General features: G+C 43.3%; 1 protein-coding gene across 7 annotated transcripts; it reads left to right on the top strand.

Annotated features, from left to right (window-relative positions):
• Positions 1-430: 430 nt before the first annotated feature.
• ZFP90 (ZFP90 zinc finger protein) lies at positions 431-17571 on the top strand. 7 transcript variants are annotated; one of them, XM_063110454.1, is made up of 7 exons: positions 431-589; positions 888-951; positions 3142-3213; positions 4298-4422; positions 11259-11385; positions 11730-11825; positions 15548-17571. In XM_063110454.1, exons 4-7 carry the CDS (start codon positions 4378-4380, stop codon positions 17200-17202), a joined length of 1923 nt encoding a protein of 640 aa, XP_062966524.1. In that variant the 5' UTR covers positions 431-589; positions 888-951; positions 3142-3213; positions 4298-4377; the 3' UTR covers positions 17203-17571. The 7 variants fall into 7 exon arrangements, 6 of the variants coding, with proteins under 6 accessions (XP_062966524.1, XP_062966523.1, XP_062966528.1 ...); XM_063110453.1 differs by having other exon boundaries at positions 431-601; XM_063110458.1 differs by lacking the exon at positions 15548-17571 and adding an exon at positions 15312-15522 and having other exon boundaries at positions 431-601.
• Positions 17572-17686: the final 115 nt, after the last annotated feature.

The following is a 17686-nucleotide window of genomic DNA, read 5'->3' as shown; positions in this document are numbered from 1 at the left end:
AAATTGCCTCTTGATGAAGTTCCAATGTTCCCCACATATCAACGTTGCCTCTCTCCCTTCCTGTCTCATACTTACAGTTGAAGTCAGGACCTGGAATTATCTTGTTGCTATGTTAACGTTTTTATTGTTTGACTTGTCCACAGAAGCGTGTGCTCGCTTCCCGAAAGCAGGGTCTTTCCTGTCGAATCCACCACTGCCCCTGCACAGAGGAGGCGCTCTGTGATTATCTGTGGAATAACCGGACGCAGGAACACTCGATCCACACTGCCTGCCTTGCTCGGCTTTCACAGAGGGACCAGCCTCCCGAGGGGGCCTGCGCAGGGCCCGCGCGCGGGGGCCTTTGGGAAGCGTAGTTCGCGTGTCCGCCGCGGCCCCCGGCTTGCGGGCTCAAGGCTCCGCGTGCGCAGGCGCACTTCCGGCTCTGTCCCGCCGCTGCGGCCATTGTCCCGCCGCGGTGCGGCTGAGGCCGCTTTGGGCAGCCCTTCCGCAAATCAGGAGCCGGGAGAAACTTGTCTGCAGCGGGGACGGAAGGAACCGGCCCGAGCCCTGGGTGGCCCGAGGTCGCGACATCCGGAGCCCCCAGGAGGCGGTGATTCCGAGTGTGCGGAACCGGGCGGCACCTCTTAAGGGTTTGGCTGGTGTCCGCCGGGCCTCGCCCACCATCCTGCGAATGGGACTGCGCGTGGCCGGAGGGGGATGTCCGGCAGGCGGCCGAGCCTTTAATTTGGGAGAAGGGGAGCGGCAGGCCCGGGCGGGGTCCCCGCTCCTCCCCACCTCTCTGCTGGAGAAGTGGCTGAGGACGGAGGCGGGGCCGGCGGGGCTGGCGGGGCGCGGCTGGGTGGGGTCGGCGGTCGCAGCCGAGTGAATAGGCCCTCCTATCTCCCCAGCCCCAGTCCGGGAGCCCCAGGACAGGCAGGAATGGCTCCGAGGCCTCCAGCGGCCGCGCCCCAGGTGAGCAGCGCGTTTCTAACTGTCCTAGGCATCCGATCCATCCATCCCATCCCCTGGGGTGTGTTTGGGACGGTCATTGTTCTCCGGTAGGGACTACCATTCTTGGCTCGATCCCTCGGAGCCTCTTAGCCATGCGAACCCCAAGGTGTTCAGAGCTGGGGGGGGCGGGATTCTTAAAGTGGGGCCGGGGGGTTGTCGGGGAGACCAGAGAGCCTGCAATCTTGTGAGAGGAATCAGGGTTGAATGTGTTGGGAAGTGTCAAGTGTTGAGAGTCCCTACTGGCACGTCAATTCTTTGAATTCTTGTTAGTAAGGAATGGGGAGGGTGGGTGACAGGATAGAAGACTGTAGAGGAGGAAGTGACTGTCAATGAGTGAGGAGAGAGGAGCCACAGCCTCTGACTCAAAGCCCACAGAGAGCGTTAAGTAGCCGAAGGAGCCTGATCAGAATATGCCCAGGAAGAGGTTGGCAATGGGCTTTCCTGGGCAAGGAGGCAAAAAACAAACACCGAAGAACCCACAGGGCTAATTCGCCCCGAGCTTTTCTTGTCCTTTTCTGCTTAAACAAAGGTATAATAGTGCACACCCCCAGAAGTCCAGCTTTCACTTTAATTAATATGAGGCTGATTTGTAAACCCATTTATTCTTGTGGCAGAGAAAGCATTTTCTAGAAGCATCTATTGATTTACATAGAGCACATTGGTGAAAATATAACAAGATCCAAATGGCATCTGGATCTTTTAATTCACGCTTTCTATAGAATTAAGGAAAAACTACAGATTGTAATTGCTAGTTGTACAAAACAATCAAGATCAATCCAGATACTGGCTGAGCGCAGTGCGGGAGACACCAAGCCAAGGGTTGTGATGTGATCCCCTTACCGGTCACAAAAAGACAAAAAAAAAAAAAAAAAAGATCAATCCAGATAAAAATACCAACTTGTAATGTCCTTTAAAAACAGTTTACAGTGGGCCGAGCCCGTGGCGCACTTGGTAGAGCGCTCCGCTGGCAGCGCGGCGACACTCCCGCCGCGGGTTCGGATCCTATATAGGACTGACCGGTGCACTCACTGGCTGAGTGCCGGTCACAAAAAAACGATAAAAACAGTTTACAGTAAATTAAGCACACACAACACATAAAGCCTTTATGTTTTTTTACTTCTTGTTATAGGTTTTTGCTTTACAGGGTTGAACTTTAAGGGGTAAGACAAGTAACAAGACAGTTATTTGCACAAGACAGTTACTTGGTTTGAGAGCCAGAGCAAATCATTCTCATTATTACGTTTACATATTAACTTTTCTCAGCAGGCTGTGAGAATTAGGATTACTCAAGACCTCACCATGGGTGATGGTCCTTTCCAAAACGGGGTTGCCTTTTTCTTGGTGAAAGTGGATGTGTGTTCTGAGTGGTGGATTTTAGAGATTTCTTCAAACTTCACTTTTAAAGCTGTGTTCCCCAAACGCTCTGGCTCAGTTATTTCTCACGGAGTGGCTTGATAGTCCACTTGGGTTATCTAACTCAGTCTGCAGATGATGACCAGGGAAGAATGACAAAACACTGGCCATACAACAGGGCTTTTTAGATGAAAATTTCCCTTTGTCAGTGGTTCCCCTTCTCTAGGTATGGCCCTCAGGGGAATGCAAAGATGAGTAGCTGAATCATGTGACTGCTTATCGGAAATGTTAATTTAGGGGGGGTAGACAGCCTCCTGCAGACATAGCACAAGAGAGGTGGTGTTGTGTTGTTGCAGAGGTCCAAAGGCTGCTGTGAGTTCAGAGAGGGGACAGGAAATTCTGCCTGTGGAAAGATGGATGTCTTAGTGTGTTTTGGGTTACTATAACAGAATACCTGAGCCTGGGTAATTTATGAAAAAAAGAAGTTTACTCAGCCCACAATTCTGGAGGCCGAGCAGTCCAAGAAGCATGGCACCAGCATTTTGTGGGCTTCTGGTGAGGGCTTCGTGTTGCATCATAAGATGGTGGGAAAGTGGAAGGGCAAGGGAACATGTGCAAAAGAGACAAAACACAAGAGGCAGCTTGCTGTATAACAACTTGCTCTTGGGGGAGCTAATCCAGTCTTGGGAAAACTAACACATTCTCTCGGGAAATCCATCTTAATTTAATCACCTCCTGAAGACATCACCTCCCTGTATTACTACATTGGCAATTAAATCTCAACATGACTTTTGGCAGGGACAAACCACATACAAGCCACAGCAGAGTCAGTGGAGATGTCACCTCTGAATAGGAGCAGAGTCTGAGCAGGTGAATATGAAGGGGGTAGGAGTAGAGCTGATTGACTTTGTGGGTCAGGGGAGTTGGGAGGTGAGGGGACAGATTCATGAAACCATTATCCCATGTGAGAGAATAGAAAGGAGTTTGAATTTCTTTCTTCTTGGCCTTGTAACCCATTCATTCATTCATCTGTCCATCTATCCATCCGTCCGTCCGTCCGTCCGTCCGTCCGTCCGTCCGTCTGTCCGTCCGTCCGTCCGTCCGTCCATCCGTCCATCCATCCATCCATTCAAGCATCTATTCATTCAACAGATAGTCATTGAGCCCCTATAATGTATCAGGCAATTTTCTAGGCAGTTGAGATACTTTAGTGAACAAAATTTATGAAAGACTCTGCTCTCTTGGAGCTTATATTCTTGAAAGGGAAGACAGAAGAATTCAGTAAATAAGTAAATTATACTTATTTATATATATTGCAGAAGGTGATTGTACCTTAAGAGAAAAAAAGGTAAGGGGGATTGAGTAGGGACATAGGGAGCATGTGGCAGGGATGAAGATGTCTGGGGGAAGAGTGCTCTGGGTACAGGGAACAGCCTAATGACAGGATGTGTATCTGGTATATTCCAGGAGCAGCAAAGAGGCCAGTATAGCTCAAGCTGATGATTTTGGACAGGGAATTAGCATGACTTAGATTTAAAGATTGCTATGAATGATGAATCATAGGACAAAGAGTTTGAAAGTTGGAGCTCCTTTGAAGAGGTATTTTGATGGATGGGGCCTTCCCATTGAGTGTAGTTAACAAATACTTGAACTGGCTCCACCTGAAGTGGGATGGGAATGGAAGCAGATATGGATACTCCCCCTTGGAATTGTTAGTAGTTATATCTGTGTAAATACTATGCGTCCTCCTTCACCTTTTCTTCATTCCACATGTACTGCATTTTTAGGAAATAAAAAAGGTGTTTGCCATTCTTAAAGTTGGAGCCACCTGAACAGTAAGAAATGGGGGAAGTTTATAAGAAAAATGCTGCATATGGAGACCAGGTTTCTTGGTGTTCTACCTTGATGGGGAGAAAATGGGGAGGAATCAGCGCCTGGTCTCTGTTGACTCCAGATCCCAAGAGCTCTGTGGTTAGATCATCAGGATGAAGAGACCCAGCAAAACCTGACTCAGGTCACCCAAACTCAGACAAGATGCTCCTGGGCCACCAGGGAAAGCCAAGCCACTTGCTGAATCAGGTTGGAATGTTTGTGGTCGGGGATGTTTGAGTTCCCTCTGTCTGGAGGTCCCCTTTCTCAGCTGCTTCCTGAGCTGACTGGAACCTCAGCTCAGACACACCTTCCCCTGGGTAAGGTTAGGCACCCCTCCTGTGCATTCCTGTAGCACCTCTGCACACCTATTATACGACTGTTCTTATGTCACAGGGAGTAGTGTGTTTACCCACCCGTCTTTGTAACAGGCGTTGAGTTCCTTTAGGGAAGGGCCATTTGAGAATCCCTTTCAACCCCTTGCTCCAGAGTAAACACAAGGTATCATATGAATGAACATCCATAACCAGTTAACCCCAAGCAGCAATTTATATTGTGTGCATTTTCTGGCTCTAACATAGCAAAAATTATACTTTCCAGTTACAGTGACCCTAATTTTCTGATAAAATACTTGCATGAAACAATGTGACTTGAACTGAACAGTTTTAAGAAATTTTGTCTTTAAGGGATGGCCCGTGGCTCACTCAGGAGAGTGTGGTGCTGATAACACCAAGGCCACCGGTTCGAATCCCTATATAGGGATGGCCGGTTAGCTCACTTGGGAGAGCGTGGTGCTGACAACACCAAGTCAAGGGTTAAGATCCCCTTACCGGTCATCTTTAAAAAAAAAAAAAAAAGATTGAAAAATCTAAGCAGACATTTGGTGAAGGACATGGGCAGATAAGTCACACACCCCAAAGAAACACACATGGCTAGTAAGTATATTCTAAGATCTGGTTGTGGGGCAGGACGGGGCTGGCCTTCGACCCTTGGGCTGGCTCTGTTGCTTGCCTGGATGTGGGCTGGGGGTGTGGCCTAGGCCCTGTGCCTGCAGGTGTAATTTTAAATTTTCTAGTGGCCACAAAATAAAAAATCAGTGAAATTTGTTTTAATAATACGTATTACTTAAGCCAACATATCTAGAATATTATCATTTCTATGTATAACAAATATTTTTAAATTACTAATGAAGTATTTTTACATTCTTTCTTTAGTACTAAGTCTTTAAAATCCAGTGTGTATTTGACATCCACCACACGCGCTATTTGGACTAGCCACATTGCAAGTGCTCAGTAGCCACACGTGGCAGGTGGCTACCATATTAAACAGTGTAGATCTAGAATGCTATGACCTGGCTTAAGGGCATCATTAGCAAGGGAGGGTTTGAGCTGGATTTGAAGAATGAATGGAAAGGACTGAATTTAGGAGACATTTTAAAGGCTTTTGGTGACTCCCGGTATAAAGGAAAAATGAAGAGTCAAGGATGGAGGTCCAAGTTTTTTGGGAAACTGTGGTGATGACACAGTTAGGTAGGGGTGTGTGTGTGTGTGTGTGTGTGTGTGTGTGTGTGTGTGTGTGTGTGTGTGTGTGTGTGTGTGTGTGTGTGTGTGTGTGTGTGTGTGTGTGTGTGTGTGTGTGTGTGTGTGTGTGTGTGTGTGTGTGTGTGTGTGTGTGTGTGTGTGTGTGTGTGTGTGTAGGTGAATGGTAATAGTGTTTCTTCTCTCTGCTCTGTTGTTAGGTACACTGCTAACCCTCAGCTTACTAAACTATTACCAGTGTGTGTGTGTGTGTGTGTGTGTGTGTGTGTGTGTGTGTGTGTGTGTGTGTGTGTGTGTGTAGGTGAATGGTAATAGTGTTTCTTCTCTCTGCTCTGTTGTTAGGTACACTGCTAACCCTCAGCTTACTAAACTATTACCAGTCTGGTATCAGAGAGTATTAAGGACTTGAGTGAAAACACCATACTGTATCCCAGTAAATTTACTGTAGTCTAATTGGGAAAACTAATTTTTGATCTTACAGGGAAGCAGTTAGTATAGATCAGATTATTTTTACTCATCAGCTGCTATTCTCTGGTTTTCAGCTATGCAAAGTTTCAAAGTTACAAAGCTTCCTGAGTTGCAGTTAAAGCTGATTTCTTCTCTGGAATTGGTCTGTTGAAGTTGGAGGGAGTGTGCCTCTTTATATTGGCACATGCTGTCCTTTCTGGAAGTACTCTTTCACCCTTTCTGCTCTTAAAACTCTTATTTCTCCAGTTCAGACAACCCATGTTATCAATGAGATACTTGGATTTCCCGGAGATCTGTGATTTACTCAAGGATATTACACATTTATTGTGGAGCTTTTTAGGGGCCTATGAGATTGAGTCTTCTCAACTTAGTGTATGCTGGTTCTAGTTCCCTGCTTTTTGGGCCTCACCATTTGGCCAAGGTCCTTTTTATGTTGGTATAAGGAAGGGAAACATCTGACACTTCTTGATAACCTTTTTAGTTTTTAAAAGGGGTTGATGGTGAGGTTCAGTTGTATCTGGAGGAAGGGTGAGCAGCTGTCTACAAGACATGACTAGATCATTTTCTTGTGGGCCAAGGTGTGACCTGCAGTATGGGAAAAGCCCTGAAGTTGATCTGATTCAGAATGGCTAACTCACTCTGAGGAACTCAGAGTATATTTTACCTATTTAATCTTACAAACTTTTGATTGTCTTTTGTGTACCAAACTGGTTCTGGCTTCTGCCTTCTGGACGTTTGAAGGTGCCTGAGACAAGGTGTTGGGCCTCAGGGAGCACAGTGTAGTAGGAGTGACCAACAGGTAACAGACACCGTAATGTCTCTAGTGTCTTATGAACTGTGCTGGAGAGAGGCTTTCCGCCAAGGGAAGCTGTGGGGATGTCAGAGGGATGCAGCATTGACCTAGGGGTAGGAATGGAGCCCCAGATGAGAGAACTTGACCGAGTCTTGGTGAAGGTAAATGTTAGCTAGGCAAAGGAAAAAAGGCTGAGCATTTGAAGAAGCACTTGCAGAGGTGAAAGAGATCATTTTGGTTTCAAGGAGCTGTAACTCTTCTGCACGGCCAAATTTTGGTGTATGGAGAGGAAGAAAAGCCAGAGCTTCATTATTTGTAGAGCACATACTACGTGCCAGGTCTGTTCTAGCCAATAGAGATTCAACGATAAAGAAAATAAGAATATTCCTGCTGTCCTGGAGTTTACATTCTGCTGTGGAGTACAGGTTGTAGACAAATAAAAGTATACTATGTCAGGTAGTAAGGGCTACGAAAAAGGAAAAAAGAAAACCAACAGTGACCTTGCAGGATGGGGATGGTATTTTATCGGGTAGTGAGGGAAGGTTGCTCTGATGAGCTGACATTTGAACAAAGAGCTGAAGCTAGTGCATTGGGGGGCCAGAGGCATATGTGATAGAAAAGGCTTCCAAGTCAAGGGAACAGTCAGAGCAGAAGCTCCAAGGCAGCAGCATGTGTAGCATAGTGTCCTCGAGGAATCATGAGGAGGGCAGGGCGAGGGCAGGGGAGAGCTGTAGGTAGGGGATGAGGTTTCAGATGAAGTCAGGGAGCTAGTGGGGGCCAGGTTATGTAGGTCCATATAGGCCAGTGTAAAGACTTTGGCTTTTATTTAGAGTGAATTGGAGTGCCATTTGAGACTTTTAGCAAAGGAGTGACTTGATCTGACAGGTTTTAACAAGATCACTCTGGTTGTCATATGGAAAATAGACTTGGGGAGGAGACAGACTAGAAAAGGAGAGCTGAATTAGGAGGTTGTAGCTGTAGTCCAGGCAAGAGATAGTGGTGGCGAGGCCTAGACTGAGTGTGATAGGAATAGGGAGAAGTGGGAAGAAATGAAGTGCTTATAAGCTTGATCAAATTCGTGTTTCAGAGAAGTGACTCTGATAGTGCCCAGGAGAAGAAGGTGTTGGTGGGAAGAAGAATTGAAGAACAGGCCCGTCGTTGCCCTTTCAAGGCAAGGAATAATGGGTAGCTTGGAGTTGATGTTTGTTTTCTGGTTAGCACATTCTCTACCATTAGCACAGACAGTTTGGGAAAGCAAAATGAAATCAGGCAGCCACGTGTTCAATATGGGGAACCAGTTAAGCAAAGGAATGGAGGTTGGCTGATGATACCTGTTACTAAACCAAAGTCATGGTATGTTTAGAGGACAGAGTAGGCAATGGGGAGAAGGTTTATTTCTTACCGCCTAACTTAAAATGTCTGCCTTGGTCCAGCCTCTTTTTCCTTGCTGGCCATGCCTCTCCCAGGTCCAGGTTCCCTTCTGTAGCTTTGCAGTCCCTGGATTGGATTCCCACATTTTCTTCTCTCATTCCAGTGGTCCTTCCCTCTTAGGACCCAGCGCAGAGCCTGCCTTGAAGCTTTCCCTCCCTTCCCAGTCTTCCCTGCTCTGAGCTCCTGCAGCACCTCACCTTACTATGTGTGTTGCATATTATGCTCTGATAAATAACACTTAAAAATAAAACGAAACCTCTGCAAGGACTGCAGTGTTTTCTTTTCCCTTTTTAGTATGCTACAGTGTATGCCAGGTACCTTGTAAATATCTGGTCAGTTAAATCCCTCACTGGGGTCAGAAAAATGGCCCCTGTTTCAACCCCACCCTGTTCCCACAGGGACACGGCTGCAGTGTTGAGCAGGAATATGGTGTGGAGGAGCCACTGCTGTGTGTGGGTGTGGTTGTACACCTCGCTCAGTAGAAGGGGCCACTCCTGTCTTCTTTAAAATTCTAATTGCATCCATCGTCTTAAGGCTCAACATGGTCAGGAAACAGATGTTTAGCGTGGGTCAGACACTGGGCAATAGTGTTACAGTTTAAAAAAACAGAGGTATAGCCCCTGCCCTCATAATGCTTACCATCTAACTAGGAAAACCAGCACTAAATAGATTGTTAGGTTTATTTGAATAATTGTGGGTATGCAAAGTGGCTTAAAGCACATAGTTGGGGGATTGGGCCTCCAATGGGGGATCAGAAGATTTTGCTGAAGATCTGCTAACCAGCACCTGAAATATGAAGTGGAAATAGCTAAGGGAAAGACTGGAGGAGGGAATGACACCCTTGAGGAAGTTGGAAGAGTCCAATTTGGCTGTAGCTTAGCAAATTGGGGAGAAAGACATAGAATAAGGCTGAAACCTCTGTGAAACCTCCTTCCCTCATTGCTCCAGCTAACTCAGCTCTGCTTTCTCTTTTTGCACTAATCATTTACCATACTTAATTACATACTTTCTGAGATAGAAGTCTAACCAGGACCAAAAGAGATATTTCAAGGAGAGTGTGTTCACAGGTGTCTTGTGGCTTAGTAAGGCCAAGTGAGGCAAGACAAAGATCTGCCACAAGCATCAGAACTGACAATTGGGAGGCATGGGGGACTTCAGCCAGCCAAGTTCCCATGGAGTCATGGAGGAAGAAATGACTGGAGTGGGGTAAAAAGCCTGGAAAGATCTTTTCCTAGCATTCAAATTCTAGCTAGCTAGCTTAGAGAAATCCTAGCATATTTGTACAAAGAATACTTATCGAAGTAATGTTTGTAATAGCAAAATATTAGAAATAATCCAAATATCTGTTAACAAGGACTGGTCCATTTATTCATTCACAATGTATTTTTTAAGCATCCAGTGTGTGCTGGGCATTGTTCTAGGTACTGGGCATACAAATGTGGTCAAGATAGATAAGGTCTGTCTTCTCATACAGCTTACAGTGGGAGACAGACAAGCTAACAAGTAACCTCGTCTCAGATAATTGTTAGATGAACAAGTGCCCTTTTTATCCAAATCCGTTTAGTTCCTGAATGCAGGTGGCAGGAATTTGGGCAGTGAGAGATACCTGGGCTAGGAGGAAAATAAACATGGTAATGTGATGGAGGTAGATTAGAAGGATGGTAAATTAGAAAGACAACCTTTCTGAGGAGGCTATTCTTGAGATGACACCTAAATAACTAGTAGCTACTTGTCACTATGTGGAAATCTAGTGAAGGAGGGAATAACAAGCATAAAGGCCCATGGTGGGAACAAGTTTAATGTAGTCAAAGAACAGCAAGATCAGTGTGGCTACAGCCTAGTGAGTAATGGCGGAGATTGAATTTTATTTTTTAGTACAGCAGAATGCTGTTAGTTTTAGGCAGTGGGTACCTTATGGTAACGACTGTACTGTGGAGTACTATGAAGCAATTCAAAGCAGTAAGGTGAAATTATATATACACCACTATGGAAAGGTCTCCAAGATACATAGTTACATGTAAAAAGCAAGTTGTAGAATAATGTGTATGGTATTTTATAAAACAAGACTGTATGGTTGTGTGTGTGTAAAACATGGACAAGGGACTAGAAGTTGATACACAATTGTTAAGAGTGGTTATTTCTGGGGAGTAAAGTGGAATTGGTTATGGGGGTGAAGGAAGGCTGTCACTTGTTACTCCCCACTGTATTTGGATTTTGTAACAAAGGAAGTGAATGGGCAACAAGTAATTGACGATTATATAAAAAGGCTTCGCTTTGAAGGAAAACAAAAAGAAAGCCAAGTGGGGAAACAGATTTGCAGGACAAATTGACCCTCATAACTTTCCTGCCTGTTGTAGTAGATCCTCTACAAAATTATGTAAACAGTTACTACAGATGTTCCTCTACTTATGATGGGGTTTCTTCCCAACAAACCCATTGTTAGTTGAAAATGCACTTAAGACACCTAACCTACCAAATATTAAAGCTTAGTCCCGCCTACCTTAAATGTACTCAAAACACTTACGTTAGCCTACAGTTGGGCAAAATCATCCAACACAAAGCCTCTTTTATGATAAAGTATTGACTATCTCATGTAATTTATTAAATACAATTTATCGAATACTGAATGCGTATTGCTTTTGCATCATCATAAAGTGGAAAAATCATAAGTCGGGGATCATCTGTATACATACATTGCTCTCTAAGGATAGCAAACGTGATCACCCCTTCCGATAGATCCTACAGCGTGTTCCCAGTATTGCTGTAGGAACATTTGTGGAATTGATCTCTAGTTGAGCAGGAATATGATCCTACAGGAATCAGTGACATTCAAAGATGTGTCTGTGGACTTCACCCAGGAAGAATGGCACCATGTGGACCCTGCTCAGAGGTGCTTATACAGGGATGTGATGCTGGAGAACTATAGCCACCTGGTTTCTCTTGGTAAGAACCACTTCTTTCAGTGTCCTGCCTCTTGATTGGTCTTTCCTCCCTCAGTTGCTAAGGTTGGTGGTGCTTGTAGCTTACGTAACTGTGAGCAGTCAGGGGTCAGAGCTGGTTAATCTCTTTGGGACTCAGGTTTATGGGGTTTTGAGCCTGCTGATTAGGTAAAAGGTCTTTATTTTACAGAATTGTAAATAGGCAATTTGATTGCATGACTCCTTAAGTTGCACCTTTTTTTTCCTTCAGAGTTCCTGAGGATCAAGGACTAGTACTGACTTGTCCTTAGGAGGGTTCTTTGTCCACTTGCACAAACAACCAAATCTTGTGTATTTACCCATGAGCAGGATATCAAGTTTCCAAGCCAGAGGTGATCTTCAAATTGGAGCAAGGAGAAGAGCCATGGATATCAGAGGGAGAAATCCAAAGACCTTTCTGTCCAGGTAAACAAGTGAAAATCAGGCAGGTAGAAATCAATGCAGATAATGTCACAGCTTAGGGAGGGAAAGCACCTTCCAGCACCTTCAAGTGGCTGGCGTGAGAACTCCTAGACCTGCACAGGAAACTGAAGCCATCTCCTGGGTGACACCTCTGTATGTCTCTTCTTCAGAAGGGTGCTCCTGCTGTTAGTAGGTCTTAGAGGAAGAAGTATCCCTTTTTCCTTTCTAAAAGTAGCCTTTTGCCCCACACTCAGAATACCATGTCTCCTCATGTCTTTCTTTCACTGTCAGATGCCCTAGACTTGTAGGAGATACCCACAGCCTTGATTCTCCTCCCTTTAAAACCTGCCTTCCGATTCCCTTCCCTGACCACACTCCTAAAACACCTGTCTGGGGAGCAACGTCATCTTCCATCCCATGTCTATGCTGACTTGATTCATTTCCCCCCACCGTGGTTCCTGTAGTATGGAACGATGGTCTTGGCTTTTCTCGCTTTCCCCCCTAAGTTCATCTGTCTTAAGGAATCTGCCCTTCAGCCTCCCCTCTTTCTCTTCCTATTACCTCCATATAAAAGGGTGCCTGCCTTCTAGTGGTTGCAGCTCTTTATTCTATGCTGTAGATGGAGAAATCCACCTTACTGGTACCCTGGTCACTTTTTTTCTTCTCACAGGACCTCTCCACTTGGAAGTCTCACACAGCTTATACTGAATATGTAAAAATCTTAATTCACCACCTTTCACCCCCAGCCAGCACATTTTGATTACTTGTTGCCTGTTAGAAACCACTGGATTTCTAATCTGTCAGGCCAGACACCATAATCAGTTTAGTCTTTTTTCTTTCAACCCAGGTTATTTTTCTCCTTTGAGAAGTATCAGATTTTCCTGCCTTTTAACTTCTACTAGTGACATACTAAACTAGGCCCTAGCTTAGATAGTTATAATTCCTGATTGGAATTGCTCACTCTGTGTTTTCTTTTTATCATCCATATTGAGTTTTTAAAATTACAGCGTTATTGAGATATAAGTCGCATACCATAAGATTCACCCTTTTAAAGTGTACAGGTGAGTGGTTTTTCACATATTCACAGAGTTGTGCAAACATTACCACTGTCTAACTTCAGAACGTTTTCATCACCCCAAGAAGAAATCCCATACTTGCTAGCACTCATTTCCCGTTCCTCACTCCTTCCAGCCTGGCAACCATTAATCTGCTTTCTCTGTGGATTTGCCTATTCCGAACATTTCGTATAATGGAGTCATATAATATGTGTCTGGCTTCTTTCACTTAGCATAGTGTTTTCTTTTTTTTTTTTTTTTCCTTTTTTTTTTTCTTTTTCGTGACCGGCACTCAGCCAGTGAGTGCAACAGCCATTCCTATATAGGATCCGAACCCGCGGCCGCTGGGAGCGTCGCCGCGCTCCCAGCGCCGCACCCTCCCGAGTGCGCCACAGGCTCGGCCCATTAGCATAGTGTTTTCAAGATTCATGTTGTAGCATCATGTATTAATACTTCATTCCTCTTTATTGCTGAGTCATATTCCATTGTATGGATATGCTACATTTGTTTAACCATTCATCAGTTGATGGACTATATGCATTTTAATGCTTTATGTTTATAAATTACCCTCCTCTGATAAAACTTTGTTATTACTCCCTATACCTCATTATTGGAAATAGAAACTCCCTTGATTTAAAGGTCCGCTATTATATCTTCCAGTATTAGCTTTCCATTTCTGCTAAAACAAGCTCCCCTTAGGTTGAACTTCTTTTACTATTCCCTTTAAGTAGCATATACTTTCCTTCATTAGGTAATATGTTCTGCCTGTCCAGAGCTATCTATTCTTTAAGTTCAAGCTCTATCTAAACCATGACACTTAATATATACTAATATATTGATTTCTTCATTCCCTGATCACAAATACCATTTATATCATCTCCACTATATAAACTCAGATTTAATAAAATACCATCCAATGGTTTTGCTTTTTTTCTTTTTCTTTTTTTTTTTTTTTAGTTAAGAGATTGAGTCTTGTTTCTATTAGATTTTAAGCTCCTGGAGTAAAAGGGTATTTGTTATATATCTAAATATTCTATCTGTGTTGCAGAACATATAGAAGGGAGTCAGAAATTACATGATTGATTGTTATGGAATCTGGTTGGGAAGAGAACATTCTCATTTATTTCAACAACCATTTCTTGAAAGTCCCACTGAGAAGGAATCTAAAAAAAGGAAAAGAAAAAGAAACAAAGCATTCTCTGCCCTCAGGAATCTAGAATTGATTTTTGTTGCAGGGTAAGAAATTTGGGATTTAGGGCCCCTTAGTTGTTTTTGTCACCTCCCAACATTTCATTATGAAAAAATTTTAAATACAAGGAAAAGTTGAAAAAAATTATGCAGTGAACACTACCTACCAACCACCAAGATTACCATATTTGTTGTTAACATTTTATTATATTTGCTTTATCACATATCCTTCATTCATCCTTCCATCCATCCATCTCTCTATCTCTCCTCTCTGTCTATCCATCAATCCATCCATCTATACATCCATCTTACTTTTTGATACATTTCCAGGTAAGTTGCAAGCTTGAGTACCCCTTCACATTTCAGCATGCACATAATTTAACTAGAGTTCAATATTTGTTTACAGCTCTTTTTATTTTTAAGAAAACATTATATAGAATGAATGTACAACTCTTATATGTACCATCCAGTTGGTTTTGACAAATGCATTCACCCATTTAACCCAAATTCCTATCAATGTGGGATATTTTCATCATTCCAGAAAACTCCCTGTTGTTAGTTTTTAAAGGTTACCATTCTTAAAACCTAGAAATAAATTAATTCGTTGGTATTGATATTCTGAGGTAAAAACAGGGACTTAGAGATTAATTTATTAGACAGAGTGAAATAAATTCTTTTTGGTCAAGAGAAGTGATTAGTGGAACCAGAGCTCAAATAAGCTAAAACCACACCCCCAGTTGTAAGGGCAAAGATGATTTGCTTCCTGAAATACCACTTTTTCTCAGTTTATAAAATATAGCCCTTGATCTCTAAGCCTTTCTAAAAATCATATCTGTTAGATCACTGGCTGCAGATTTTCTCTGTAGCACTTAGAGACCTGGAGCCTCAAAGATGACTTTAAAGAAATTATGAAATGGATGTATTAGGAAGATAGATTTTGTGGTGGTTTTTAAAATGGTCAAGAGGCATGGAGAACAGATAGGATTCTGCAAGATAGACTGTGACCCTATTCCATTTGTATCCATGCCTAACACTCTCATGCTCACTTACTCCCTTTAAAAAAAAAAAAAAAATGACTAGTAAGGGGATCTTAACCCTTGGCTTGGTGTTGTCAGCACCATGGTCAGCCCATGAGCCAACCGGCCATCCCTATATAGGACCCGAACCTGTGGCCTTGGTGTTATCAGCACCACACTCCCGAGTGAGCCATGGGCCAGCCCCACTTACTCCCTTTTCCCTTAACCAGACCTCCTAGATGGGATTTCCTCATTCTCTGGACTTTCACATACTCTGGATCTGCAATCTTCACCATCACCTCTCTTCACTCTTTCTTTCTTCCATTTTGGATCTCCCCAGGCTACAGGACTAATTTCAAAACAGAGTTATGTATAATTTATATCTCTTTCATTTCCTCATTCCTACTGTAGCAGTTTGCTTCAACAGGAAGGAGTAGGGGACTTTTGCACTTTGGATTTCTTTCAGACTGGAAGACCAGGCTTGAAGCTAAATCATCAATTCTGCAGCGGGGCATATCTGAAGTATCTCATAGCACAGATGATCTCTTACATGCCACATTAGAAGACTCCTGGGATGTTAGCAGCCATTTAGAGAGACACCAGGAAAACTGGAGGAGACATCTGGATCCAGAGGCATCCACCCAGAAGAAAATAATCACAACAGAAGAAAGTTTTGAGCAAAATAAATTTGGTGAAAACTCTAGATTGAACACAGACCTGGTTACACAGTTGAGCATTCCTTCAAGAATAAGGCCTAGTGAATGTGAAACACTTGGAAGCAATTTGGGACATAATTCAGACTTACTTAATCAGAACAATATCCTTGCAAAAAAGAAACCCTATAAGTGTAATAAATGTAGAAAAGCTTTTATCCATAGATCATCACTTACTAAACATGAGAAAACTCATAAAGGTGAAGGAGCATTCACCAATGGTACAGATCAGGGAATTTATCCTGGAAAGAAACACCATGAATGTACTGACTGTGGGAAAACCTTCCTCTGGAAGACACAGCTTACTGAGCATCAGAGAATTCACACTGGGGAAAAGCCCTTTGAATGCAATGTGTGTGGAAAGGCCTTCAGGCATAGCTCATCCCTTGGTCAGCATGAGAATGCTCATACTGGAGAGAAACCCTATCAGTGCAGTCTCTGTGGGAAAGCCTTCCAGCGCAGCTCCTCCCTTGTTCAACACCAGAGAATTCACACTGGAGAGAAACCATATCGATGTAATCTGTGTGGGAGGTCCTTTAGGCATGGCACATCCCTTACTCAACATGAGGTCACACATAGTGGAGAGAAACCCTTCCAATGTAAGGAATGTGGGAAAGCTTTTAGTCGATGTTCTTCCCTTGTCCAACATGAGAGGACTCATACTGGAGAGAAACCTTTTGAATGTAGCATATGTGGGAGGGCTTTTGGTCAGAGCCCATCCCTTTATAAACACATGAGGATTCATAAGAGAGGCAAACCTTACCAAAGCAGTAACTACAGCATAGATTTCAAGCACAGCTCATCGCTTACTCAAGGTGAGAACACTCTCACAGAAGTGAAGTCCTATCACTGTAATGACTGTGGGGAAGACTTCAGTCACATTACAGACTTTACTGATCATCAGAGGATCCATACTGGAGAGAACCTCTATGATTGTGAGCAGGCCTTTAGTCAACAACCTATTTCCCATCCTGGAGACAAACCCTATCAATGTAATGTATGTGGAAAAGCTTTCAAAAGAAGTACAAGTTTCATAGAGCATCACAGAATTCATACTGGAGAAAAGCCTTATGAATGTAATGAATGTGGAGAAGCCTTCAGTCGACGCTCTTCACTTACTCAACATGAGAGAACCCACACTGGAGAAAAACCCTATGAATGTATTGACTGTGGGAAAGCCTTCAGTCAGAGTTCATCCCTTATTCAGCATGAAAGAACTCATACTGGAGAGAAACCGTATGAATGTAATGAATGTGGACGAGCCTTCCGAAAGAAAACCAACCTGCACGATCATCAGAGAATTCATACTGGAGAAAAACCCTATTCTTGTAAGGAATGTGGGAAAAATTTCAGTCGAAGCTCAGCTCTTACTAAACACCTCAGAATTCATACACGAAATAAACTCTAGGAACACTTCTGCTTTAGCTAAAATGTTGTTCTGATTCAGTATCAGTGGATTCTTACCAGAGAGAAAGCTTGAGAGTGTAAAGAAGTGTTTGTGTGTGCGTGCACGTGTGTAGAGAACTGTGCCAGTAGACAGAATTTTTTTTTAATAAATAAAAGCCACATTCTCACAGAGAGAGTGTGTGTGTATGAGTAGAAAACTCTGTGCCGGTAAACAGAATTTTTTTAAATAAATAAAAGCTACATTCTCAGATCTGATTACAGACTTTTGTAAAAATTAAAACTACAAACATCCAAACGTGTAGCCAATTGGAAATGATAAATCTATATATCAGTCTTTATAAAGCTTCTGAGTATGTGTGTGGAGGAGATCACCAAATTTTAACAGCTTGGCTTGTACCCCCATGGTTTACAGCCTTTTTAAAAAAATAAAACTCCTGCAGTAATAACCTAAACTCATTTTTAAAGTTGCTTGACAATTGCACTCA

This window comes from Cynocephalus volans, chromosome 10, assembly GCF_027409185.1.
Source record: "Cynocephalus volans isolate mCynVol1 chromosome 10, mCynVol1.pri, whole genome shotgun sequence".
NCBI lineage: Eukaryota > Metazoa > Chordata > Mammalia > Dermoptera > Cynocephalidae > Cynocephalus > Cynocephalus volans.
This window is presented reverse-complemented; position numbering and strand designations above follow the sequence as displayed.

Excerpts from the sequence above, each read along its gene's own strand:
- ZFP90 (XM_063110454.1), top strand. The coding sequence starts at position 4,378 with ATGCTCCTGGGCCACCAGGGAAAGCCAAGCCACTTGCTGAATCAG. Across the intron at positions 4,423-11,258 it reads CAAGCCACTTGCTGAATCAG|GAATCAGTGACATTCAAAGA; the intron begins GTTGGAATGTTT and ends ATGATCCTACAG. Across the intron at positions 11,386-11,729 it reads TAGCCACCTGGTTTCTCTTG|GATATCAAGTTTCCAAGCCA; the intron begins GTAAGAACCACT and ends ACCCATGAGCAG.